We start from the raw sequence: 26,829 nt of genomic DNA on the forward strand, positions 1-26,829 counted from the left end.
CTAGCTTTCTCCTAGGGCCCTTGCCCGCGTGGCGTGTGCCTGGTAGGCTGAGAACTGGGGACCCCTCCTCCCAGGGGTGGGCTTCCCCTGCCCACCCCACACCCCATTTCCTCCGGGGTCAGCCCGGCTCCTTATCACGCCGGCCAGACGGCCTGGCCTCCATCCTGTATCCTCCGGGCAGGAGGAAGTGGGGGGGCAGGTCCCGGGGGCCCCCACAACCCTCCTCGGACCCAGGACAGGCCGGCCCAACGGCCAGGGGTGCCCCAGGCCCCAGTGCGGCAGGGGGACCCCATCTGAAGCTGGGGCCCACGTCCTGGCCTGGGACCCCGGGGCCCGTGAGGGTCGGGTCGGACTCAGTGACCTCAGGAACCAGCTCGCGGGTAAGATCCCTGCTTCATTCATTCATTCACTCACTCACTCATTCATTCTTTCTGGGGGTGGGGTCTTCCCGGGGGGGTCTCATGCGAGAGCTTAGGACAACCAGCAGGTACCAAGGGCTGGGGAGGGCAGGGTGCTAGTGCTAGGTGATCCGGTCCCCTTAGTGAAACGGCCCGGGGTGGCCTGGGGTCACCTACCGGAACCTTCCACCAGCACCACATTCCCCGACTGCCAGCACTTCCGAAGGCCACAAGATCACCGAGCATCCAGCACCCCAAGGCCGGCAGGACCAGAGGGAGGGTTGAGTCATAAGGGTTAGGTGTGGGGGTGGCACGGGGGCTAGGGGGATCCCCTAGGTCAGCACTGGGTGGGTGGGTGGGGCGAGAAGGGGCTCAGAGAGGCTGCTACTCCCCCCTCCAGCACCCCTCTCCAGGACCCCCACCTCCATGTCTGGCGTCTCTGGGCGCCCCGGGCTGACCCCCATCCCCTCCCCCACAGGCGAGCCCTCCTTCAGGGCCCATGTGTCCCCCCCAGGCCCCGGGAGAGCCGGGCCCCATGACGGACAATGCCGGGGACCCCCGCAGCCCCGCATCCCCCCAGCCCCCCTCGCCGTCACCGCCGGGGCACTCCTGGATGGATGAAGGGGGCCACCCCAGAAGAGGAGGTGCCTCGGCCCCCAGGCTGCCCCCCGGGGTGCCCGTGATCAGCCTGGCCCACAGCCGTCCCCCGGTGACTGCGCTGAGCCTCCTGAGGGGGCCCCTGCTGCCTCTGCCCCCCCTGGCCCTGCATGGCCCCCCTCACACCTTCCTCAACAGGTGAGTGGGAGCTGCCAGGACCTGGGGGGTGCTGGGAGGGGGGGCAGGGGGGCTGGAGGTGACAGGTCTGGGGGGCCGGGGCTCGGGGGTGACTAGGGGGTGGCTAGGGCTGCAAGGCTTGCTTGGAGGGGCAAAGGCTTAGGGGGCAAGACTTGGGGGGCCTAGGGGGGTGACTGGGGGTGGGGGCTGGTGGGTGACTTAGGTTTAGGGGGTCAGGGGCTCAGGGATAACTGGGGGCTAGGGGTGTCCAAGGTTTAGGGTGTTCTGGGGGCGACGGGGGCTGGGGTTGACTAGGGGTTGGGGGGCCGGGCTTCTGGGTGGACTAGGGGCTGGGTGGTGGCTGGGGTTTGAGGGGGGGCCTGGAGGGTGACTGGGGCTGATTGATCAGGGCCGGGGCGGCACCAGGGCTTAACGGGGAGACACTAGGTTTCGGGGTTCTGGTTGTGATCCCAGCCTCCCCCTCCAGTCTCTGCATCGGGCCGGTGGGTGCCTTCAACCTGTTCCCCAGCGGCGGCCGGCTGAAACGGAGGCCCAGCCTGGGGGAGCCGGAGCTGACCGAGGGTGAGCGGGGCTCTGGGGGCGCCTGGGGGTCCCCCACTTGTGTTGAGGGCGGCGGCGGCGGCGGCGGGTAGTGCAGGGGTGCAGGGCGGGCGTGTGCAGCCCTGCAAAGCCAGCAGGCTGGGGGGGGGGGCAGCGAGGAGACAGTTCATCCGGCAGGATACACACTTCACCCCACGCAGGGCCCCGGGTTCGAGTCTCTGGTCCCACAGTGGAGCTCCATGGATGGGGGAGCTGGGTCGGTCTGTTTCTCCTGCTCTCTTTGTTTGTTTGTTTTGTTTTTTTCCCTTTTGTTGTGTTTTATTGTTGCTGTAGTTATCATTGTTGTTGTTATTGATGTCGTCGTTGTTAGATAGGACAGAGAGAAATGGAGAGAGGAGGGGAAGACAGAGAGGGGGAGAGAAAGACAGACACCTGCAGACCTGCTTCACCGCCTGGGAAGCGACTCCCCTGCAGGTGGGGAGCCGGGGGCTCGAACCGGGATCCTTATGCCGGTCCTTGTGCTTTGCGCCACCTGCGCTTAACCCGCTGCGCCACCCCCCGACTCCCACTGTCTTTGTTCTTGGAGAAGACCGAAGGAAATGGAGAGAGGAGGGGAAGACAGAGGGGGGAGAGAAAGACAGACACCTGCAGACCTGCTTCCCCGCCTGTGAAGCGACTCCCCTGCAGGTGGGGAGCCGGGGGCTCGAACCGGGATCCTCACGCCGGTCCTTGCACTTTGCGCCACCTGCGCTTAACCCGCTGCGCTACCCTCCGACTCCCTCCGCTCGTGGTTTCTTTTTAAATATTCAATTATTATCATCGTCGTCATCATAATCATTATTATTATTATTATATAGAAGCAGAGAGAGAGGGGGCATAGCCTCACTCTGTCATCTCAGTGCCAGGGATGGAACCCAGGACCTCACTACTTGAGAGTCCAAAGCTTTATCCACTGCGCCCCCTCCTGGCCCATTTTGGGAGTTCATGCTACCTCTCAGGTTTCTTCTCTCTCTCTCTCATAATAAATGTTAAATAGCGGGTCGGGCTGTAGCGCAGCGGGTTAAGGCTCCCGGTTCGAGCCCCCGGCTCCCCACCTGCAGGGGAGTCGCTTCCCAGGCGGTGAAGCAGGTCTGCGGGTGTCTGTCTTTCTCTCCCCCTCTCTGTCTTCCCCTCCTCTCTCCATGTCTCTCTGTCCTATCCAACAACGAACAACAACAATAACTACAACAATAAAACAACAAGGGCAACAAAAGGGAATAAATAAATTAAAAAAAAAAAAATCAAACAAACTGTTTCCTGCCTGAAGCACCAGAGGACCCAGGTTCAATCCCCAGCACCACCAGAAACCAGAAGTGAGCAGGGAGGGGTCTAGTAAGAAATAAAAATGTAAATAAACTAATTAATCAATTAAATTAAAACATCTTACCAAAGCCCTGCTGAGCTCTGGCTGATGGTGGTGCTGGGGATTGAACCTGGGATCTTGGAGCTTCAAGGATGAGAGTCTCTTTGCAGAACCACGACGATGCTGTCTCCCCTGCCAATTCATTTAATTAAATAAAAATGAAAAAAAAAGCATTTAAGGAAATGGGATAGATAGCATCGTGGTTCTGCATAGAGCCTCTCCTGCCTGAGGCTCCAAAGTCCCAGGTTCAGTCTCAGCACCACCTTCAGCCAGAGCTCAGCAGGTTAAGAAAGAATTGAAAATAGGGGCCGGGCGGTGGCGCACCTGGGTACGCGCAAGGACTGGGGTTCAAGCCCCTGGCCCCCACCTGCGGGGCCTGGGGGTGGGGAGCTTCTCGAGTGGTGAACCAGGGCTGCAGGTGTCTGTCTTTATTCCTATCTCGCCACCCCTCTCAATTTCTGTCTGTCACTATCCAATAATAAAGTAAGTGAGTAAAGATAAAAAATAATAATAGTAATTAAAAAGAAATAAATTAGGGTGAGGGTATAGCATAATGGTTATGCAAAGAGACTTTTATGCCTGAGGCTCTAAGTCCCAGGTTCAATCCCCACACCTGCCATAAGCCAGAGCTGAGCTCTGGTAAAAAAAAAAAAAAAAGAAAAAGAAAGAAATTCTATTATTATTATTTTGCTTCCATGGTTATTGCTGGGGCTCAGTGCCGGCACTACGAATCCACTGCCACTGGAGGCTATTTTTTTTTCCTTTTGTTACCCTTGTTGTTTATCGTTATTATTATTGTTATTATTGTTGTTGGGTAGGACAGAGAGAAATGGAGAGAGGAGGGGAAGACAGAGAGGGGGAGAGAAAGACAGACACCTGCAGACCTGCTTCACCGCCTGGGAAGCGACTCCCCTGCAGGTGGGGAGCCGGGGGCTCGAACCGGGATCCTTAAAGGTCCTCGTGCTTCTCGCCACCTGCGCTTAACCTGCTGCGCTACCGCTTGGCCCCTAAGAAATAAATTCTAAACACACATACACACACACACACACACACACACACACACACGAATAAATAAAGACGTGGAAGAGTAGGGGGCCTGGAGAGCAGGTTGGAGCCCCAGCTCCACATGGGAGACCTTAGGCCACCAGGGGAAGCTCCAGTGCTGTGTTGTTTCTTCCCAGGTGTCTGGGCGTCTGTGTGCAGAGTGGAGTCCCCTCCCTCCCCGCACCCCGCCACCTCTGCCTCTCTCCCCTGCCTCCTCCTCCCCTGCAGGCCATCACCAGCCCCAGAAGGTGGCCCGTCGGGTGTTCACCAACAGCCGGGAGCGCTGGCGCCAGCAGAACGTGAACGGGGCCTTCGCCGAGCTGCGGAAGCTGCTGCCCACTCACCCGCCCGACCGCAAGCTGAGCAAGAACGAGGTGCTGCGGCTGGCGCTGCGGTACATCGCCTTCCTGCTGGGGCTGCTGCGGGACCAGGCCCAGGCCGCGCCCCCCGACGGCGCCCTCAAGGCCGAGCCGGGGGCCCTGAGCCCCGGGGTGCGGTGACCCCGCCGCCGCCCACCGGGAGAGGACGCCAGGACCCCAGCCCGGCAGCCTTTGGACAAAGGGGCCCCCCAGAAGCCCAGCCCTCTGACAATGAGTGTCCCCCTGCTCTCTGACAACGGGCACCCCCAATCCTCAGCTTTCTAGCAAAGGCCACCCTCAGGACCCCAGCCCTCTGACAAAGGGCACCCCCAGAACCTCAGCTGCCCAGCAAGGGGCACCCCCAGAACCCAGCCCTCTGACGAAGGGCACCCCCAAAACCTCAGCCGTCCAGCAAAGGACACCCCCAGGACCCAGCCCTCTGACAACGGGCACCCCCAAAACCTCAGCTGTCCAGCAAAGGGCACCCCCAGAACCTCAGCCGTCCAGCAAAGGGCACCCCCAGAACCCAGCCCTCTGACAACGGGCACTCCCAAAACCTCAGCCGTCCAGCAAAGGGCACCCCCCAGAACCCAGCCCTCTGGCAAAGGGCACCCCCAAAACCTCAGCCATCCAGCAAAGGACACCCCCAGGACCCCAGCCCTCTGACAATGAATGTCCCCTTGCCCTCTGACAATGGGCACTCCCAAAACCTCAGCCATCCAGCAAAGGGCACCCCCAGAACCTCAGCCGTCCAGCAAAGGGCACCCCCAGAACCTCAGCCATCCAGCAAAGGGCACCCCTATAACCCAGCCCTCTGGCAAGGGGCACCCCAAAACCTCAGCCATCCAGCAAAAGGCACCCCCAGAACCCCAGCCCTCTGACAATGAGTGTCCCCCTGCCCTCTGACAACGGGCACCCCCAAAACCTCAGCCGTCCAGCAAAAGGCACCCCCAGAACCCCAGCCCTCTGACAATGGGTGTCCAGGATGGATATGCCAGTGGCTCCCCAAACCCTGTGGCCCCCCACTTCCTTCACCCCCCCACTGCTGTCTGAGGAGCACCCCCAACAGGAGAGACAGATAACGAACACTGGCATAGTGTCCCATAGCACCCCCAGCCCCCTCCTCATGGCGCCCCTCGTCTCTCTCAGAGAGGAAGTCCCTAAACTACAGAGCTGAGCAGCCATGATCCCCCCCTCACCGGCTGAGGGTATCCAAGAAACAGATGGACACTGGGGATCCCCCCTCCCTCCCTCGAGGGGACACCCCCTAAGTACCAGAACTGAACGGCCCGTGCCCCCCACCGCCCCCCCATCTGGGGTGCTCAAAGAGCTCCCATCCCCCCAAATAAAGGAGAAAGACACAGAATAATGGACAGTGGGGACCCCCCTTCCCCAAATCCTTCTAACTGGGGGTGGGGATGACGCCCACGGACAGGTTCCAGACCACACTCACTTTTTTTTTTTTTAATTTTTTTTTTGCTTTATTTTTATTTTTTTGTTCTGTTTTTTAATTTTTTTTTTTGTTTTCACATACACATTAGCCATTCAATGGAGAAGCCGGAGAGAGAGAGAAAGAGAGAGAGAGAGAAAGAGAGAGAGAGAGATAGAAGTCAGGCAAAGATGGTGGAGGGAGGGGTTTGAGGGGATTTGGGGGGGGGAGGAAGGAAGGACAGACTCACTGCCTACTTCTTCCAGGACTCCGAGGACCCAGACAGAGAAACTGCACAGCAAACTACCCTTGATTCTGAATGCTTCTCAGTGCAGACTGGGAAGTGGAGAGATAGATAAGAGGGGAGGGGGAGGGCAGACCAGGCTGGAAGTGGAGGTGTAGAGTTTGGGGGGGGGGGTCGCTAGGCAGATGGGGGGAGAGCACACCAAAACCCATTAGACTATATATAGAAATATCCAGATATGTACTGCGTTTCTCAGCTTAAGAAACTTGTTCGAAGGGGCGGGCGGCCTTGGGGCCACTCTGCTGGTGCTGGTTGGGGCGGGGGTCCCGGGGAGGGGGGGAGCTTTTTTTTGGGGGGGGAAGGATGGGGGGGACATTGGCCCAGGCTGACTGGCAGAGGGAGAGGTGTGTATGGGTGAGGAGGGAAGGGACAGGACATGGGGAAAAAAATAATAACAGGGCGCCCCAGGGGTGGGAGTGGGGAAAGGAGAAAGGGCAGAGGCAAGGTTGGGGTGCCCCTGTGGGGGTCTCTCTTTTTTTTGGGGGGGGTTTGGGACCAGAAACAAAAAAAAAAATCCTAGACCTTATTGCTCCTTTTTTTTTTCCTCCTTAAAAATCATCTTTCTTGCATGCCAGTGTGTGTGTGTGTGTGTGTGTGTGTGTGTGTGTGTGTGTGTGTGTGATGTAAGTGTGGAGGGGTGCTGCGTCCGATTCAGGGGGTTCGGGGCGGGGGGGGGGCAGGAGGAAGGGGAGGTCATCTCAAGCCACCCCGGTCCCTGGGAGGGACCCAGCGCGCCAGCCACAAGGGTGAGAACAAGGCACTAGGTCTGCCGGCCAGCGCGGGGGCAGGAGGGGGGAGTAAGGCAACTGACTTGCGGGGGGGGGCATGGGATTTTGGGGGTTCAGGGGGTGTGAGTGGGGGTAGGTAGGGGGCCGGGCCAATGGACCCCGCCATCAGGTGACCGGGCCAGTCTGGAGGGTAGAGCCTGCCCCTCCCGTAGTGGGGGCATAGGGTGTGTGTAGTGGAGGTGGTGGGGGTGGTCTTTATTTGGGGGAGGGCACCAGGAGAAGTGCGGAGAGGGGTTCTGTGTGTGTGTTGGGGGGCCCTGGGGAGGGGGAGACACTTAGGGAGCTACCCACTTGCTGAGTGCCCTCTGGAGTATGCTGGTGAAATGAGGTGGGGGGTCAAGTTGGCTTCTGGCTCAAAGAGGGGGTGGTGGTGGGGGTGCTCCAAGGGTGGGCAGGGGAGGGGCTTTTGTTCGGTGGCTTTAACTTGGGAGGGGGGAGCTAGGGAGGGACTGGGGACCCCCTTCTGCTACAGGCCCACCCCAAGAGCCCAGAGGAAGTGGTGGGTGGGGGGGACCCTGGATGTCACCCCCCTTCCCGCCCCACAAAGTGAGAGGCCCTGGACACCACCACCCCTCAAGGTGGGGAGGTCCCTGGACACCACCACCCCCTAAAGTGAGGGGCCCTGGAGCCCCCCCAAAGAGGGGGAGACCTGGAGACCAGGACCAGAACCATGCAGGAGTTCCCGTCCTTAAAAAAAAATAAAGTTGAGTGTTTTCATAGCAAGTGCTGGGTATTTGATCGACTTAGAAACTTATATGCATAATAGCGGGTGGGTATTTTTTTTTTTTTTCAAACGTAAGAAGCACCAGGTCATTTATGTTGGATAAAAAAAAAAAAAATCCTCTCGAACTTAAAAAACAAAACAAAACAAAAACCTGCTCTCTTAAGTTACCATTTCTGTCTGGTGTCAAGATGTTTCAAGAAGAATAACCTCTTTTTTTTTTTTTTTAAAAAGGATAATAATAAGTGACTGTTTCTTTCAGCCCTGCCACCAAAAAACCGAGAACAAACGACAAAAACAAATCCCCCAGACCGTCCTCCCCAATGCCGGAAAACGACTTTAAAAAAAAAAAGAAGAAGAAGAAGAAGGAAAAAAAGACCCCCCCAAAAAAAAATTAAAAAAAAAAAAAAGAAGAAGAAAGAAAAGAAAAAAAAAAAACAACTTTCATTAGCCCTAACACCAGGGCTGGCTCGTATTTTTAGTGTCCCCAGAGCCATGAGGACATTTAACAAAAATAGAATTTTTTTTTCTTAACAATCTCTTAACATACAAAGGCAAATTTTGATGCATTGCACTTGGTTCGACGGGGAGGAAAAAAAAAATCTTATTCTCTCCCCTTCTTTTTCTGTGGGTTTTTTTTTTTTTCCTTCTTTTCCCCCTTTTCCTGCTATCTCTCACCATGTCTTCCTAGTTGTCTCTCTCTGTCCCCTGCCCGCCCCGTCGGGGGTGGGCTGGGCTGGGGGGCGCACCCTCCCTGGGGCCCAGCTGGCCTGCAGCTTGTGCCCTCACCCTGGGGAGGGCACCCTCTGGCTGGCCTACCCCCCAGACCCCTTGCCTGGCTCCTACATGTTCCCCCACCTCCTAGATTGTCCTTGGGGGGGGCATGCAGGCCAGACTGGGGGGGAAGGGTCCCCAGTGGGCCCCTGACCCTGTTTAGCCTACCAAACTGGAAAAAAAAAAGCATTGCACATCGGCCTGGCTCTCTGGCCCAGCCCCCCCGGCCCCCCCACCCCATGCCCAGACTCCCCAATCCACCTGCCCCTTCCAGGGGAAGCCCCCACCCCCACCCTGGGGTGACACCCCCCAGGAAGGGGTTCCTTTGCTCCAATTCTAACCAAGGCCACACACACACACACACACACACACACACACACACCAAACTCTGGGGGGCAGCAGTCACCCCTCATTGGAGACCCCCACCCGCCTCCCTCCCTCACCCAGCCCACGGGGGGCAGCCTCCCCAAGTCCAAATAAATAATGTCCAAGCCCCACCCCGTTTGTGGTATGTTGGATTCATTGGACTTTTTTCTTTTATCTGAGGATCCTGACCTGTGCATTGTAGTTTTAGAGAGAGACTGAGAGAGAGAGGCACTAGGAGGGGGCCAAGAGCGGAATAAGGCACAGAAGAGACCAAACCAGTGGGGACAGGTGTTGGGGGAGACCCTCTGGGACAGCCCTCCCCCCACATGCCCTCGGGGTTTGGGGGGGCAGCGGGAGAGGGGGGACAGCACTATGGGGGTGCTGTGTGAACCCTAAGTTGTTCCCGAGAGAAGGAAAGATTTCCCCACTGCAAAAGGTCCCCCCACCCCTGCTCGCACCCCGAAATAATGAAGGGAGACAGCAGAGGGCTGGGGCTGGGGGTGGGGGAGAGAGAGAGAGAGAGAGAGAGAGAGAGCTCCAACATTTGCAAAGAAAAAAAAAAAAAAGACAAAACAACAATAACAAAAAAAAAAAAAAAAAGAAACCTTAAGAGTGATATGCCAACATAGCTCAGAGGTCACCTGGGGTGGGGAGTGTGGGGGGGGCACAGTTCCTGCATGCTGGGTGGGGGACCCCTCTCCCTTCTCCCCACTTTGAAGGCGCATCCTGGTGGGGAGACGGATGGGGGCTCCCGTTTCCCACCCCCTCCCACGGGTTGCACACAGGCAGTCTGGGGAGGTCCCCAGAATGGCCACCCCCCCAGTACCTCTAGGCCTCCGCAGGGGTCAGGTGGCAGGGAACAGCCCACCCCCACTTCCACTACTCAATCTGGGGGTCAGCTCCCCTTGTCAGCCCCAGGGTGCTGGTGGTGGGAGGGGGGCTTGTCACCAAGAGGTGTGTGTGTGGGGGCACCGTGTCTCCCCAGGAATGACGTGGGGGGGGTATGTGTATGTGTGTGTGTGTTTGGGGAAGCCGGGAGCCTAAGGCAGGAAACGGGAAGCGTCCAGAGATGGGGAGCCCTTCCTCCTGTGACACCCAATTATTTTACCAGCTGGTCCTCCAAAGGGCTCCAGGACAGAGGTGCCCCAGGAAAGAGGAGAGGGGGGGAGGCCAAGCCCCTTCAGAGAAAGATGGTGATGCTGGTTGCTTCATGGGGCGTGGGGTTCCCTCCCTCACCCCCCAACCCAGGGCAGGTCCCCGGGACACCTGCTGTCCTGTTTGATCCATTTCTGCTGGTGCTTCTGGAGAGGGGAGGACCCCTTGGGGGTGGCGCCAGAAAGAGGGGTCCCCCCCCTCCTGCAGGCTGGAGGAGAGAAGGGTCCGGCAGAAGATGTCTCTTTTTTTTTTCCTTTTTTTCTTTTTTCTTTCTTTCTCCGTGGGGTGAGACTGGGTGGGGTGGGGGGAGAGATTGTTTCCATATCACACACACAAACTTTTTTTTTTCTCCTCCTCCTCCTCCCCTTCTTCTTTCTTCTTGTTCTTCTTCTTCTTCATAAGGAACATTTTATTCTTGTTCTTCTTTCTTTTTTTTTTTTTTCTTTTAAAATTTTCTTTTTTTCCTGTCATTCTCGGTCGCATCAGAGGAACCAGGACTGCAGGTGGACAAGACAGGTGACACTGAGAATTGACTAGGGAGTTGGGGGGGATGCCTAGGGCTTGGGGGGGGGACAGTCAGAGGACCCCAGCGCCTCCCCCCATCCCCATGCCATAATTCTAGTGCTGGCCAGAAGTTATAATTCCTTCTGGCTCAGACGGGGAGATTTGGCCCTAATTCCAATTGCTTGGAGGGTCCTGGAGAGGTGTGTGTGATGTGTTTGGGGGTACTGGCCTGCACCTTTTATCACTGGGGGGGGTGGGTGGGTAGTGAAAGCTTTTGGAGGGGCCCTCCCAGCCTGTGGCTTTTTTTTTCTTTTCTTTTCTTCCCTTTCTGTCTCTTTGGTTGAAAAGTAGAAATTCTCATCTGCATCTGCACACCGGAGCCAAGGTCCCTGGGGCTGGAAGATGGGGGTCTGTGTGTGTGTTTTTTTTTGGGGGGGGTTGGCTCCAAGGATGGAGGCCAGGAGCGGTGGGGGTGGTAGACCGGCCTCCCTAAGGCGGCGCTTCCCCCCGTGGACAGCAGAGGGCGCCGCTCCCCCACAGACGGTGCCTTGGACCAGCTCAAAGCTTCTGGCGCCTGCGCCCCCAGGGCCGAAGGGAATCCCCCCTCTTTTGTGGCCTGTGACTATTGGAGACACTTGAAGATGGGGGGAAGCAGAGGGGCGCCCCACCTTGTGTCAGAGGGATGCTCCCAGGTCTGTCTCTCTCTAATTAATCTTAAAAAAAAAAATTTTTTTAAATGGGGCTGGGGAGGTAGCACAGTGGTTCTGCCAACAGACTCTCCTGCCTGACGCTCTGAGGCCCCAGGTTCAATCCCCAGCACCACCAGCAGCCAGAGCTCTCAGCAGGGCTCTAACTCAATTTCCCTTTTATCTTTTCTTTCATTTTTTTTAAATAAAAAATAAATGGGGGGCCAGGTGGTGGCGCACCTGGTTGAACGCACATGTTATAATGCGCAAGGACCTGGGTTCGAGCCCCTACTCCCCACCTGCAGGGGGAAAGCTTTGCAAATGGTGAAGCTGGGCTGCAGGTGTCTCTCTGTCTCTTACCCTCTCTATCACCCCCTCCCTCTTGATTGCTGTCTCTATCCAATCAGTAAATAAAGATAATAAAAATAAAATAAACAGAAGGAGTCGGCGGTAGCACAGCGGGTTAAGTGCAGGTGGTGCAAAGCACAAGGACCGGCCTAAGGATCCCGGTTCGAGCCCCCGGCTCCCCACCTGCAGGGGAGTCGCTTCCCAGGCGGTGAAGCAGGTCTGCAGGTGTCTGTCTTTCTCTCCCCCTCTCTGTCTTCCCCTCCTCTCTCCATTTCTCTCTGTCCTAACCGACAACAACGATGACATCAATAACAACAACAATAATAACTACAACAATGATAAAAACCAACGAGGGCAACCAAAGGGAAAATAAAGAAAGAAAGAAATTGGTCCGAGAGGTGGCGCAGTGGATAAGGCATTGGACTCTCAAGCATGAGGTCCTGAGTTCAATCCCCGGCAGCACATGGACCAGAGTGATGTCTGGTTCTTTCTCTCTCTCCTGTCATTTCTCATGAATAAATAAATAAATAAAATATTTAAAATAATTTAAAAAAAAAGAAGTCTGGTTCACTGGGGGAGAGGTTCAAGGGAGCACCCTCCTCCTTCCTCCTCAGGGCTCATTCTTTCCTTAGTAGGGAAGCCCATCCCACGTTCTCCGTGACCCAGGGTCCCACCCCTGGCACCGCTTGGCACTGTAACAGCACTGGGGAAGCTTCTTCTCTTACTTGCTACCATGGGGAGGGGGCAGCAGACAGAGGAGAGACACCCCCCTCCCCGCAGACCCATTCCACCGCTCTCTCTGGAAGCTTAACTGTGTTCACGGGTCTCCCATGCGGTGGCTGGGGGCTCGAACCCAGGTCCTCGGCATGGCCAAAAGTGTGCGCTCTACCAGGGGAGTTATCTCCTGTTTTCTCTCTCTCTGAAGAAAGCTCAGAGCACTTACAGTCCCAGTAACAAGGAGAAAATAAGCGAAGGGGGAGGGGGTGGAGGGGCAGATGGCAGCACACCTGGCACAGTGCACACGCCAGCATGCCCAGGGACCCGGGTTCAAGGCCCCCAGTCTCCATGTGCGGGGAGGAGGGGCTTCAGGAGAGGTGCGGCACGGCTGCAGGTATCTCTCTCTGTCTGTCTCCCCTCTCAGTTTCTCTCTCTGGGGGGGGGGGGCAGGTGGTGGCGCACCTGGTTAAGCGCACACATTACAGTGCGCAAGGATCTGGGTTCAAGTCCCTGGTCCCCACCTGCAAGGGGAAAGCTTCACAAGTGGTGAAGCAGGTCTGCAGGTGTCTCTCTGTCTCTCTCCCGCTCTCTGTCCCCCTTCCCTCACAATTTCTCTCTGTTTCTATTAAAAATAAAGATTAACAAAATTAAAAAAAATTGTCTCTCCTATCCCCTCCCAAAATATTAATAAATAAATAATAATAATAATAATCAACAAGACAATGGCACTTCAGTGATGCAATCAGTCAGCACGAGGTACTTAGACAAAACAACACAAAGTATTAAAAAGAGAGAAATGAGGGAGTCGGGGCAGTAGCGCAGCGGGTTAAGCGCACTTGGCGCAAAGCACAAGGACCGGGGTAAGGATCCTGGTTCGAGCCCCCGGCTCCCCACCTGCAGGGGAGTCGCTTCCCAGGCGGTGAAGCAGGTCTGCAGGTGTCTGTCTTTCTCTCCTCCTCTCTGTCTTCCCCTCCTCTCTCCATTTCTCTCTGTCCTGTCCAACAACAATGACATCAATAACTACAACAATAAAACAACAAGGGCAACAAAAGGGAATAAATAAAAATTAAAATTAAAAAAAAAGAAAAAGAGAAATGAATGAATATGTGCCCTCCCCCCCCAAGAAAAGCCTACAGGGACCACAGGTGCCAAGTGCAACCCATTGGAGGATGAATCAAGCACAGTGGTCTTAAGGGGCCTGGCACAAAGTGTGTGTGGGGGTTTGACACACTCCCACAGTCAGCCAGGCCCCAGTGGATATGGGGAGCTGGCAGCTGGTGATATCTGGGGGTTCCCAGACCAAAGGCGAGACAGACAGACAACCTTCAGATTCATAGTTAAAAAAAAAAAAAAGAGGGCGGAACATCTAATGCTCAGATTTTATTTTTTGGAGATTTGGGTGGGGTGTGGCGTGGGGGCAGTGTCTTCACAAAAGGGGTCCCCAGGAACTTGCCAAGCACTGTGGCTTCCTGAGTTGGGTCCAAAAAAACTGATGAAAAACGAAGTTAAAAAGGAAACAAAACAAAACAAAAAAAAAAGGGCAGAGCTTCTGGCCCCAGGAGATGCCAAATCTGGAACATTCTCTCCCTGCCTGGCTCTATTGTGTCTGTGCGGACCCCCCCCCCCCTCCAATCTGGCACCTCACCCGTTACTGTGGATACTGGACCCCCTTCACACACCCCAGACCCCGCGGAGCCCCTGGAGGTCCTGCCACCCGCCCTCCCTCCTCAAGACACACCTGCCAGTATTTTTTTTGGGGGGGTGGTGGATACTGAAATAGGAAAGGCCAAAAAGAGAGAGAGAGAAAAAAGAATGAAAGAAAAAAGGGCTTTCCCAAACTTGCCTGCCAACTCTAACCAGCCCCCCTTTCCTGAGCCTTGAATTTCACCCCCCCCAAGAAAAAAAAAACAAGTAATAAAAGTGAGGACAGGGGGAGAAAAGTCAAGGAAGAGGAGGAGGAAGTGGGTTAAGCCACCCCTCCAATGTCTGAGAGAGAGAGAGAGAGAGAGAGAGATAGGAAAAGTAAAAGAGAAAGTGACAGTTGTAGGCCGGCAGGGAGGTTGGAGGGAGGAGGAGACAGGGGTGCCCCAGGGGCAGTGCCAGCCAAGGGGGGCCCAACCCCTGCCCCCTCCCTCCCTCCCTGGCCTGGGCACCCCCTTTCCCCACCCTCTGTCTCCTTCAGCCCCTCCTCCCAGCCCCGATTCACTGTTTTTTTTCTCAAACGCCCCCAAGTTCAAGTTCATCTGGCTGTGACATCATGTCTGGTTGCCAGGGAAACCAGACTGGCTCAGACGTGACCAGGGGAGGGGGGGGCGGGCCTGGGAGGCCCCCCCCCCAAGTCCTTCTCTCTCCTCCCCTCACCAGCCACCAGGGAGCTCTGAAGTTTGCAGTTGGACAAAGTTTGGGTTGTTGTGTTTTTTTTTTTTTGGAAAGAAGGGAAAAAGACAGAGAGAGCCAGAGCAAGCCAGAGAGCCACATCTTCCTTCTTTTCATCAACCCATAAAAACTTTCTCTCAACTGGTGGGGGGGGTGTCCAGGAAGATGTAGGGAGGGAGGCATGCGGGGGGGGGGGGCAGGGCAGGGGGGCAAGAGGCAGCGTCTGGGGGGAATGGACTGGGGTGGTGATGGGGAGGAAGTCATTTCACCCCACCCAGATCTGGTGAAGGAAAAACCAAAAAAAAAAAAGTCAAAGAACCCCAAAAGGAAGCTTCTAGTCTCTCTTGACTTGTTTTGGGGGGCTGCGTGCTTGCGTGTGTGTGCGTGTGTGTGCATGTGCGTGTGCGTGTGCTTGTGTGTGTGTGAGTTCAGATGGCTGCCTCCAGTCGGCTGGAAGGAGTGGGGGGCTGTTTCCTCGTGGGAGCTGGAGGGAAAGGGGGTGCTGGCAGCGGGATTGGGGGGCTGGTCTGCCTTCCAACCCAGAGCTTTTGGGCACCCCACCCAGTGGGCCTCACTGTACCCTGCTGGGGGGGGGGCTTCAGGCTCCCAGAGATTTTAGGAAGCAAGGCCAAGCCACCAGGCTGGGGGGGGGGGGACTCCGTTTTCCTTTCCTTTCTTTTTATTTATTTTTTTGCTTCCTCCCTCTCTTCTCCTCCTGCCTCTCCACGTTGGGGGGAGGGAGGTGTCCCCCAGGTCTGGGCTGTGCTGCCCACAACTAATTATCCAATTAGCTGATTAGTGCAGGGGTGTGTGTGTGGGGAGGCACGGGCTTGGGTAGATTCCCCCCATACCCTTAGTTCATCAAAAGCCCAGGCCCCTGAAGAGCTTCCCCAAGTGCAGAAGGGGAGGCCGAGCCGGGGCTGGGGCTGGGGCTGGGGGTTCGAGACCCACTCACCTGAGACTGAGGAGGATTCAGAAAGTTGCCGTCCCTGGGTCCGAGGCTGACAAACCGGTTGGCAGGGGGGGTGCCTGTCGCTGTGAATGCTGCAGGGGTGGGGTGGGGTGAGGGACACAAAAGGATAAACTGAGGCAGGATGCCCACCCCCCACCCACCCCTGCCCTGGGGCTGACAGCAGCAGAGGGGACAGGACAGGACGGACAGAGGGCCCCTGGAGGACGTTCCCAAGGTCCTCAGGACCCGGTTGAGGGCGGTGTGGGGGTGTGTGGGAAGGGGTTCTGGTGACAATCTTGGGGTCCCTCCACCCCGGGGCAGGTGGCTGGGAGAAGAGGGGTCCAAGAGTCAGCTTCCCACCCCACCCCCGTCAGGGGCCCCAGATGGGCAGGGGCGAGGCCTGGCTGTTCTGTGAGGGGGGGGAAGTGTGGGTGGAATTTGACAGGTGGGTAGGGACAGGCCGGGAGGGGGGGTTCCCCCAAAGGTAGGGCACCCCCAGACCCCTTCCCGCACCTACTGTCCAGCAGACACACCCCAGGGGCTCCCCCACACCCCAGGGTGGCTGCCCCCACCCCGCATGCCCTGTGACCTTGACCTTGTGACCCCATGACCTCATGGAGGATGGAGCAATGATGGTGAGGATGGGGGGGGGACAGAACTCAAATGGTGAGAGAAAGGATGGAGGAGACAGACTCAGGCACAAGGTGAGAGCTGGGCCCACCCACTCAAATCCAGTCCCCCCCTCCACCCCCCCAAAAGTCCCGTTCCCCCCCTCACCGTCGGCACACCGGCTCCCCCTCCCCACGTCGGGTCTGCCTTGTGGGGGTAATCTCCACTCAGAACACCTGTGTTCCCCTCGGACCAACAATTTCCATTAGTTTCAAGAAATAAAAACGAGAGACTAAAGGTAGAAAGAGACTAAAGAATCAGACTTTAATAAAGGGGGCCGGTGGTGGCACACCTGGTTGAGGGCACGGGTTACAGGGCACAAGGACCCGGGTTCGAGAACCCCCCATCCCCACTCCCATCCCTACCAGCAGGGAGAAAGTGTCACAAACAGTGGAGCAGGGCTGCAGGTGTCTCTCTGTCTCTCTCCCTCTCTATCTCCCCCTTCCCTCTCAATTTCTGGCTGTCTCTATCCAATAAAGATAGTAAAAAAAAAAAAAAAGATAACAGAAATTAAAGGGACAGATAAAGAGACAAATTAAAGAGACAGAGACTAAACAGACAGAGATAGAGACAAAAACAGAGAGAGGAGAGAGACGGGGGTCCTCACAGCCCTGCAGCCCCCCCTTCCTGAACCTGGACCTTCTGGGGGTAGCAGACAGGCAGGCGGGAGGAAAGAGACACAGACTGAACTGGGGGAGGGGGGGAAGTGGCTGGGGCATTTTTGGGGGGTGGGGGGAGGGCAGACAGCACCCCATTGTCCCCCCTCCACCCCAGGATGGAGGCTGGGGAAGGAGGCTGAGGGCAGGACTAAGGGGGCAGAGAATTTTCCTGGGGGGGGGAAGGTAGAGTAAGGGGGCGCACACAACAGGACGATTCCCACCCAACCCCTCCAAAAAAAAAAGTCAATCAATCAACCAATCAATAAAAAATAAAAACCGCAACAGAAGGACACGGACAATGGCAAAACAACAACAACAACAACAACAAAAACTCAGCAAATCAACCACTGAATGACACAATAGCAACATCGGACGGGCGTGGAGATGATCATGGCTGGGCCTCCCGTGTCCCCCCATCCGGAAAAAGCCCCCAACACCTGGCTCCCATGGGGGTGGGTTCCCATCCATCCCCCCCAAAAAAAAAACCCCGGAGGGGCCTGGGCTGTGGAGGAGGGAGGGAGGGAAGGAGGGAGGAGGGAAGGGTCCATCTCTGGGTGCCAGGGCTGAGATTTGGGGTGTATGTGTTGGAGGGGGGCATGCAGTATTCCATGGCGTGGATTTGGGGTTCACGGGGGTTGGGGGGGAAGGGCTGCTTGTTGTTCCTGTGTGTGTGTGTCTTTCTTTCTTTCCTTCTTTCTTCCTTCTTATTTTAATTTTGAGTTAGCATTTTGCAAAAGGAAGGGGGAGGGGAGGTGGCGTGTTTTTGTTTGCTTGGTTTTGGGGGGGATGTTTTCTGGTGTCTGATAGTTTACTATCTGCTGTGGGGTTTGTTTTGTTTTGTTTTCAGGGTTATTATTTTTATTTTATTATTATTATTATTATTATTTGTCATTTTGTCATGGTCCACTTACAAGGTGACGAAGGAGTGAAGGCAGCGGCGTCTGGGGCCGAGCTGGTGGATTTGGACTCAGGCAAAGGAAGGGGTACTGGTCTGGCCACAGCAGGAGGCGGCTTGAGGTAAAAGGACCCCGGGAATTTGCCCTGGCCATTCCCGCTGGGCTGCGAACAACAGATAGGTGACAAGACACCACAGACAACCACACGCGCCCCGGGACACTCTCTCCTCTCTCTCTCTCTCTCTCTCTCTCTCTCTCTCTGAACCTTTATGAACTCGCTGTGGATAAAGCATTGGATTCTTCAGCCTGAGGTCCTGGGTTCGATTCCCCCGGCATCACCTGTGAGTCACTGCCTCTCTCTCAGGGGACAGGGAGGACACAGGGGGTGTGTGTGTGTGGGAGATCCCTTTCAACGGGTACTGGCGTTTCTTAAGAGAACAGGCGTCCTGCTTTCCGGCTTCCCTACCCTCCCCCCACCCGCCAGCCCACACCCCAAGGCGATTCTAGAATCTTCCACATGCTGGAAGTTCCCCCACTCCCCTCAAAAGTCAAAAGTGCCCCCCACCCCAACTCTACCCCACCAAGCAGACCAGCCTGAGTCAGGTTTTGCCCCTCTGCCCCCTCCCCCGCCCCGCCCCAACGCCCCAACCTGGATTCTAGAAGTTTCCAGACTGGTCTTTGAATCTCTTCATCCAACTTTGAGGTTTTTGTTTGTTTGTTTGTTTGTTTTTTATGGAGGGGGAGGGGACAAGAGCCTCTTGGGTTGAGGGGAAGTAGAAGCAGAGTAAGGCCCCAGTCTCTTGAAGGCACAGACTGGGGGACAGACCAGCTCTTGAACCCCAGTTCAGGGAGTCCTGGGTGGGTGGGGGCGGACATGACACATATCTCTTGCAACTTGGCTGAGAGGTTTTTTTTGGGGAGACATGAGTCTCTGATTTCCTGGAGGGGGTTTCCTATAAGCCTCCCTTGGAGTCACCTTGAACTACAACACCCAGAATCTTGGGGGACCCTCCAGCACCCCCTGACACCCCACGGCAGCAGTTTTCACTGTGTATGGGGGTGGGGTGTGGGGTAAACTGGGGAAGGGGGGCTTCACCGGATAAGGAGGGGTGCTCCCAGCACCGAGGGACTGAGCCTGGAGGTGCTGTCTCCTGGGTCCAACAGCAAAGAGCTCCAGGGCTGGGAAACTGAGGCACAGGCCCGAGAACTGGGTCACCCCAGGTCTGCCCAGCTGGATATGTGCCAGAGGGAGTCTTTACTCCTCCTCTTTCTCTCTCCCCCTCTCTCATATTAATAAATAAATCTTAAAAAAAAAAAATGAAGGGTGGGGGTGACAGCATAATGGTTATGCAAACAGACTCTCATGCCTGAGGCTCCTAAGTCCCACGTTCAATCCCCCGCACCACCATAAGCCAGAGCTGAGCAGGGCTCTGGTGTTTCTCTGTGTGTGTCTCTCTCTCTGCATCTCTCTCAAAAATTAAAAAAAAAGAAACTATTTAAAAAAAAATTAAAAAAATTAAAAAAAAAGAAACTATTAAAAAAAAAAAGAAACTATAGCTTTAAAAAAAAAATGAAATGGCCGGCCAGGCAGGGGAGGGCTCAGCCCATGGGGCATAGGACCTGCCAGCGTGAGACCCCGTGGTTCCAGGTTCAATCCCCAGCCCCTCCATAAGCCAGAGCTGAGTGGTACTCTGGGGTCTCTGTCTCTCTCTTTCTCCCCACAGTAAACACAAAGGGTTCACAGAGACAGCTCACCAGGGACCACCTGGCCAGGCATTTGACCCAGATTTGGACCCCAGCACCACCACAGGAGGTGCTAGGGCATCAGAGGAGACTCCAGAGCTGTGGTGTCTCTCCCTGAATGAATGGGAAATAGCCCAGGGCAGGGGTACAGTGAAATGCAGGGGAGAGGTGGGGACAGAATGAGGTAGGGGAGAAGGGGCTGGGGAGACAGCAAGATGGTTCTGCGAAAAAGACCCTCCTGCCAGAGGCTCTGAGGTCCCAGGTTCAATCCCCAGCACCAACAGCAGCCAGAGCTGAGCAGAAGGAAGGAAGGGAGGAAGGAAGGAAGGAAACTGGGCCCAGAGCTAGCTCACTCAGTAGAGTGTACACTTTGAGGATACCCAAGACCCAGGCACCACATGGGAACACCAAGCATAGCGCTGGGGGAAGCTCCATGAGTGACGGAGCAGGGCCCACCCTGTGGTGCCTTCTCCTTCTCTGTGTCTGAAAGGAATGGAATGACAAAGTGAACCCAGGGGAAACAGTGAGAAGCTTCTTCTACTCTACAGAGACAGACAGACAGACAGACAGACTGACTGACACACCACAGCCCCGAAGCCTGCTCCAATGCCATGGGAGCTGGGCTTGAACCCAGGTCCTGCACGTGACCATCCCGGTGAGCTATGCAGCCTGCTCCTCCCCCCATTTCATTGCATGTCCCTCCCCAACTCAGTTGGGGTCCCCAGCAGTTGGGGTGGGGTACACATTGCCCCCAGACAGTGGGGCACCCCTTCCATAAACGTTCAAATCACTGCACCCCCAAAACACTCTGCTTTGTGAACTATCCTTTCCCTCCCCCCAACAACACACACACACACACACACACACACACCAAGAAACAGATCCTTGAAAAAACTCCAAGTCCTGGGCCTGGGTGCAAAGAATACAGACCGTAGAGGGCAGGACTTGCAGGCTTGAGGCTCTGAGTTCGGTCCCCTACTTCCCCCCATGACCCTTTTCTCATGAACGGAGAAATAAATACATCTGAAAAAGGACTGGGGGGAGGGAGGGAGGCGCCTTACAGGGTCCCCATAATGGCCCCCCTTTCCTGCTCTGTCCTTTGGTCCCCAAAAGAAGTTGTTCATCAGGGGCTGGGCGATGGTGCATGCATTTTGGTTGAGTGCATGTGTTACATACGATGCGCAAGGACCAGGGTTCGAGCCCCCGGTCCCCACCTGCAGGGGAAAAGCTTCACAAGTGGTGAAGCAGGGTTGCAGGGGTCTCTCTGTGTCTTTCCCTCTCTGTCTCCCACTTCCCTCTCCATTTCTGGCTGTCTCTACCCAGTCAATAAATAAAAGACAGGGCAACAAAAGGGAAAATATATAAATAAATAAATATTAAACAAATAATAATAAAAGATAAGATTATTCTCATTGACTTTTTTTGGGGGGGAGGGGGTTTCTCTCCACTGAACCCCAGTTGCTGGCCTGTGGGCAGTTTCCCTGTGGACCCTCTCCCCTGACTGTGGCCTTGACTGGTTCTCAGAGACCAGGAGGTCAGTCACCGAAGTGGGGGTGTGTATGTGAGAGTGGGCTTTGAGGGTATATTTATATTTATATCAGAGCCCTGCTCATCTCTGGCTTATGGTGGTGCAGGGGGATTAAACCTGGGACTTCAAAGCCTCAAGCATAAAAGCCTCTTTGCAGAACCATGATGCTGTCTATCCCTACTCTCTCTTTCCTTTCCTTCTCCTTCCTTCCTTCCTTCCTTCCTCCCTCCCTCCCTCCTTCCTCCCTCCCTCCCTCCCTTCCCGAGCAATCCTTCAGTTGTCAGTTGGCCATGGAGGGTTGACAAGGGGCTGTCGTCTCAAGGTAGGGGGTGCCCCCGCCACCCGCTCCCACCAGCTGAATCAGGGTGAGATCAGCTCCAATGCTCCAGGTAAGGAGACCAGGAAGTGCAGATGCACAGGTGTCTGGGGGTGGCCTGGCCTTGTCCTCCTCCTCCCACTTGGCTGGGCTCTCTGCTTACTGGGGGGGCTTGGGGGTGGGGCACGAAAGGCCTGTCTGCCCCCCCCCTGCCTCCAACATTCTGCCCAGCACAGAACCTTCTAGGCCACGTTGAACCTGAGATGCTCTTGGTCTAGCCACTAGGGCATCTGGTGAAGGGGGGTGGGGTGGAGTGTACAGCAACCCCCCCCCCAGCTCTCTTGAGGGAACGAGGGTGGGGGTCCTGGGGAGAAGGGTCTGCTCTCTGGATCCATCATCTTTCAACCTCAGCTCCACCCTCACCCTGGAAATCAATTGACTAGCCCTTGGGGAGGACGTGCTGTGTATGTGTGTGTGTGGGGTGGGGCAAAACCATTATTCCTGCCAAGGACCCCCTCCCCAAAAAAAGAGTGGGTTATGAGAAACCCTTACAGCCCTCAGCACAAGAGGGGAGATAGAGAGAAGGTTTGGGGAGATTCAAGGGGATTGAGAATCAGGCCAGCCGGGGATCCCTCCACCCCTGTCCCCACGCCGCCAGCCTGCTCTGCCCCCCTCAATTCCCTTCCTACAGAGCAGACTCCCCAAAAACCTGATCTACCACAACTAGGGGTGTCTATGTGTGTCTGTGAGTGTGTTTGGGGGGGGGCTCCTCCCTTCCAGAAATTTCTTAGAGGTCCAGCAAACCTAGTGGGACCACCATCCCACTAACGGGGGTCCCGTTTGGTCAGGCCCTGGGGCTTGTGGATCGAAGGGGGGCTATGGGGGGAGACTTGTGATACCCCCACCCCCCCCGGCCAAAAAGCCCAAGTCCAGAAGCATCTTCTAAAACAGGGAACCCCCCCTCCACTATCACCCCAGGAACCAGCCACAAAACAGGGTCTTCCCTCTTCCTGGGGGCAATCACAAAGGGGGGTATGAAGATCACAGTCCCTGCTTGTCACAATTTTGGGGGGGGCTCTGGGGAGGTGTAGGCTACCCGAAACCCCCCCCCATCTACCCGCGGGTTCCAGGACAGCCCTTCCAAGTATCCTGGACCTAGAACCTGGATCTAGAACCTTCTGAAACTTCACAGCCTTGAACTCTAAAATTAAGGGGGGGCCGGGGCCGCGTGGTGGTGCACCTGGTTGAGCACAGGTCACAGTGCACAAGGACCCAGGTCCCCACTTGCCCTGGGGAAACTTCACGAATGGTGAAGCAGGGCTGCAGGTGCCTCTGTCTCTCTCCCTCTTTCTCTCTCTCCCCCTTCCTCTCAATTTCTAGCTATCTCTATCCAGTAAATAAATAAAGATAATTAAAAAAAAATTAAGGGGTGCCTGGACAGAAACTGGGGGTCCAGGGAGCCCCACCTGTGTGTGTGTGTGGGAGACACAACAGGTATTAGGATGGGGAAGAGGAAGAGGAGGAAGAGGAGGAGGAGGAGGAAGGGGCTCCCTTTTTTCTTCTTCCCGTAGGGTAGGTGAGACAGACAGACAGACAGACACGGAGATGAGCTGTGGGGTCCTGCGGTGGGTGCGGGGGTGGGGGGGGAGGTCCCCAGACTCACCTGGCCGCCCGCCTGGCCAGAGCCATCGGAACACACGAACTGCACAAACTCCTTGAGGGAGTCCTGGCCGTGGTGGTGGTGGTAGCGGATGGTGGGGTGTGTGAAGTAAGGGCTGGATTGCTGGATGATGGACGTCGAGGGGAAGTGTAGAGCTGAGGCCGCTGACGCTCGGGGGCTCCCTGCGGTGGGGGGGGACCCAGCTTGGTCACCTGAGGACACATCACCTCTCTCTCTCTCTCTCTCTCTTTAGAGATTTTATTTATTCATTCATGAGAAAGATAGGCAGAGAGAGAAAGAATCTGACATCACTCTGGTCCATATGTTGCCGGGGGATCGAACTCAGGACCTCGTGCTTGAGAGCCCAGTGCGCCCCTTCCCGGACCACCTCTCCCCCCACCTCTCTCTCCCAGATAAACAAATCATCTCTCTCTCTCTCTCTCTCTCAGCTAAGTAACCTCTCTTTTTAAACAATATATATATTTTAAATATTTATTTATTCCCTTTTACTGCCCTTGTTGTTTCTTTTTATTATTGTGGTTATTATTGTTGTTGTTGATGTCGTTCGTGTTGGCTAGGACAGAGAGAAATGGAGAGAGGAGGGGAAGACAGAGAGGGGGAGAGAAAGACAGACACCTGCAGACCTGCTTCACCGCCTGGGAAGCGACTCCCCTGCAGGTGGGGACCAGGGGCTCCAACCTGGGCGCTGTCCCATCACCCTCTGTCTCCTCCACCTAAACAAATCACTTCTCTTTCTTTCCCAGCTAGTCATTCCCATCCATTTCTTTCTTTTGACTAAATAGCCATGCTTTCTCTCTCTCTCTTTCCCAGCTAAACAAATCATCTCTCTCTCAGCTAAAAACCTCTCCCCTCTCCCCCACCTCTCTCTCTCTCCCTCTCATCTCTCTCTCTCTTTCTCTCTCCCCTGGCTAAATAAATCACCTTCTCAACTAAACAAATGATGTCTTTCTCCTCTCTCTCTCTCTCTTCCTTTCTCCTTGAACTAAACAAATCACTCCTCTCTCAACTAAATCAATCACCTCTCCCTACATGATCTAATTTCTCTGGGCTACTTCTTATTACCTTTACTTATTTATTGGACAGAAAAGAGAGAAGTGGAGAGGGGACGGACAGATAGAGAAGGAGAGAGACAGAGACACAGGTGGGGACCAGGGGCTTGAACCCGGGTCTCTGTGCCTGGTGACAAGCCTGCTCTACCAGTGTGTCATCACCTGACCCCTTATTTACGCCATTACTATTACTACTATTATATTATTCTGAAAGCCCTGCTCAGCTCTGGCTTCTGGTGGTGCTGGGGATTGAACCTGAGACCTCAGAACCTCAGGGACCCTTCTGGCATGTTATGGCAGGAATCGAACTCAGACCCTCATGCCTGAGGAGTCCGATGCTTTTACCAACGCCCCCGCCCCAGCCCCACCCTGCATGACCTCAATTTCTGTGGAGTTTCCCCCGGTTCCCTGCCCATGATACTGCCATGTGGTGCCCGGGGGCCGGAGAGAAAGCAGGCTGATTCTGCAAACAGACTCTCCTGCCTGAGGCTCTGAGGTCCCTGGTTCAATTCCCAGAACCACCAGCCAACAGCCAGAGCTCAGCAGGGACTTCGTGTCTTTCTCTCTGTATCTCTCTCTAAAACAAAAATAAAATAAAATATTGAAATGTGGTGGTGGTGGTGGGGTTTCTTTGTCTCTCAAGTGAATACATGAATAAGTTCTGTAATGTAAATAAACTGTCGACACGTGCTCACTGTATATTCTGTAAACTTTTTTTTAAAGATTTTATTCATTTATTAATGAGAAATATAGGAGGAGAGAGAGAAAGAACCAGACATCACTCTGGTACATGTGCTGCTGGGGACTGATCTCAGGACCTCATGCTTGAGAGTCTGATGCTTTATCCACTGTGCCACCTCCCAGACCACCTGTGAACTTATTTATATATCTGAGTGGAGAAAGCGCCGGACTCTCAGGCCATAAGGTCCTGGGTTCGAAACCCAGCATTGCCTGTGCGAGAGGGAGGCTCTGATTCTGTCTCATGAGACATGTTTAAAAATTGACACAAACAAACAAAACAAAAGATACACCAGGACCGGTGACTGAGCTCGCTAGTTCAGCACCTGGTCCTGTTTGAGCGCAGGTACCACAAAGGAGGGACCACAGCACCAGAGAAAGCTCAGTTTACTGTCCCAGCGAGGGAGTGGGGTGGGTGGGGAGTAGTTTCTCCCGCACAAGCCCCACCTCCTTTAAACAAATAAAACTCATTTAAATATTACATGAGTGTCTTACTGAGGAATTTTTTTTTGGGGGGGTTGGTGGGAAGGACCCTGGGTGTGTCTGTCTGTCTGTCTGTCTGTCTGTTTGTCTCTCTCTCTCTGGTTCTCTCTGGCTCTCTCCCATTCCTTGGGGCCTGCTCCCTGGAAGCCAGGCCTGAGCGCCCAGCCCCCAGCCTGAGGCTCCTTGCCTCTGGGCGCCTGGCCAGGACTGTCCCAGAGAAGCTGCCAGATTGGGGGAGGCCTTGGCCTGGGTCCTGCCTGATTCCTTCCTGCCTGATCTCCCTTGCTCAGCCAGACGGGAGGGGTGCTCCCTGGACCTGATCCTTCTCCCTGCAGCCCCACGGGGAGACTGGGGACTTGGTTACCCGAGATCCAGGGATGGAGGTGTGTGTGTGTGGGGGGGGGGGGGACTTAGGCTGTGCCATGCACATGCCCAAGCTCACATGCACACACAGACACACGGACACACGGACACACGGGGGGAGGGGGCACAGACAGGCTTGCACCAGCTACCCACACGTGTGCTACCCACACACCCAGGCAGCGCTGAGTACACACGTGTGAACACACACACACACGCACAAGCACACACACACACGCACATTCCCAGACACACACCTGCACACACGCAGACATGCGAGCACGCAGACAGACAGACAGACGCACGCGGTCAGCAGGTGCGCGGAGGCGGCTTGGCGGGCGGCGGGGCTGCTCACCTGGTCGGACTCCCGCCAGCACGGGCAGCGGGTGGTGCGTGAAAGCCATGCGCGGGGAGCCCTGCGCGCTCAGGGCACTGCAGAAGTCCAGCTTTCCTGACTTCTTTAGAGAAGCGGGGCCTGGGGGGAAGCAGCGACACACGCGGGGTGAGGGGTGGCAAGCGGGCTGCTCCCCCCAGGCCCCGGGGCGACGGGGGGGGGGTGCGTGCATGGGACTGCAGGCCCCCGCAGGCCGGGGGCGGGGGCTCTGTAGTGGGGTGTCTCCCGGGTCTGCAGTGGGTCTGCATTAGGGGTCTCCTGGGTCTGCATTAGGGGTCCCTTGGGTTTGCACTGAGGGGTCCCCTGGGTCTGCAGTGGGTCTACATTAGGGGTCCCCTGGGTCTGCAGTGGGTCTGCATTAGGGGTCTCCTGGGTCTGCATTAGGGGTCCCCTGGGTCTGCACTGAGGGGTCTCCTGGGTCTGCATTGAGGGGTCCCCTGGGTCTGCAGTGGGTCTACATTAGGGGTCCCCTGGGTCTGCATTGAGGGGTCCCCTGGGTCTGCAGTGGGTCTGCACTGAGGGGTCTCCTGGGTCTACAGTGGGTCTGCATTAGGGATCTCCTGGGTCTGCATTAGGGGTCCCCTGGGTCTGCATTAGGGGTCCCCTGGGTCTGCAGTGGGTCTGCATTAGGGGTCTCCTGGGTCTGTACTGAGGG

At 55.7% G+C, this 26,829-nt stretch overlaps 2 protein-coding genes and 1 long non-coding RNA gene across 17 annotated transcripts in view; 2 read left to right on the forward strand and 1 right to left on the reverse strand.

Annotated features, from left to right (window-relative positions):
• Positions 1-77: 77 nt before the first annotated feature.
• LYL1 (LYL1 basic helix-loop-helix family member) lies at positions 78-6,371 on the forward strand. 6 transcript variants are annotated; one of them, XR_009547337.1, is made up of 6 exons: positions 268-380; positions 543-678; positions 877-1,193; positions 1,660-1,754; positions 4,408-4,773; positions 4,924-6,371. XR_009547337.1 is itself a non-coding variant. In XM_060181825.1 (5 exons), the coding sequence occupies exons 3-5, from the start codon at positions 898-900 to the stop codon at positions 4,677-4,679; spliced, it is 663 nt and encodes a 220-aa protein (XP_060037808.1). In that variant the 5' UTR covers positions 268-380; positions 543-678; positions 877-897; the 3' UTR covers positions 4,680-4,909. The 6 variants fall into 6 exon arrangements, 5 of the variants coding, with proteins under 5 accessions (XP_007532532.1, XP_060037810.1, XP_060037808.1 ...); XM_060181825.1 differs by lacking the exon at positions 4,924-6,371 and having other exon boundaries at positions 4,408-4,909; XM_060181828.1 differs by lacking the exon at positions 4,924-6,371 and having other exon boundaries at positions 913-1,193; positions 4,408-4,909.
• A 2,849-nt stretch (positions 6,372-9,220) lies between these two features.
• Positions 9,221-9,493, forward strand: LOC132535557 (uncharacterized). The gene is made up of 2 exons (XR_009547338.1): positions 9,221-9,420; positions 9,454-9,493. It is a non-coding gene; the product is annotated as an uncharacterized LOC132535557 (long non-coding RNA).
• A 493-nt stretch (positions 9,494-9,986) lies between these two features.
• NFIX (nuclear factor I X) overlaps positions 9,987-26,829 on the reverse strand; it is a 97,725-nt gene continuing 80,882 nt past the window's right edge. The window contains exons 7-11 of one of the 10 annotated variants that reach the window (XM_060181807.1): positions 26,136-26,255; positions 23,133-23,311; positions 17,898-18,045; positions 15,662-15,750; positions 9,987-10,572 (exon numbers count right to left, since the gene is read on the reverse strand). In XM_060181807.1, the coding sequence (XP_060037790.1) occupies positions 10,558-10,572; positions 15,662-15,750; positions 17,898-18,045; positions 23,133-23,311; positions 26,136-26,255 (551 nt within the window). In that variant the 3' untranslated portion in view covers positions 9,987-10,557. Of the gene's footprint in view, positions 10,573-13,672; positions 13,800-14,956; positions 14,987-15,661; positions 15,751-17,897; positions 18,046-23,132; positions 23,312-26,135; positions 26,256-26,829 lie in introns of those variants that run through there. The other 9 variants (XM_060181806.1, XM_060181808.1, XM_060181810.1 and 6 more) reach the window with 9 other exon arrangements.

This window comes from Erinaceus europaeus, chromosome 23 (genome assembly GCF_950295315.1).
Source record: "Erinaceus europaeus chromosome 23, mEriEur2.1, whole genome shotgun sequence".
Taxonomy (NCBI): domain Eukaryota; kingdom Metazoa; phylum Chordata; class Mammalia; order Eulipotyphla; family Erinaceidae; genus Erinaceus; species Erinaceus europaeus.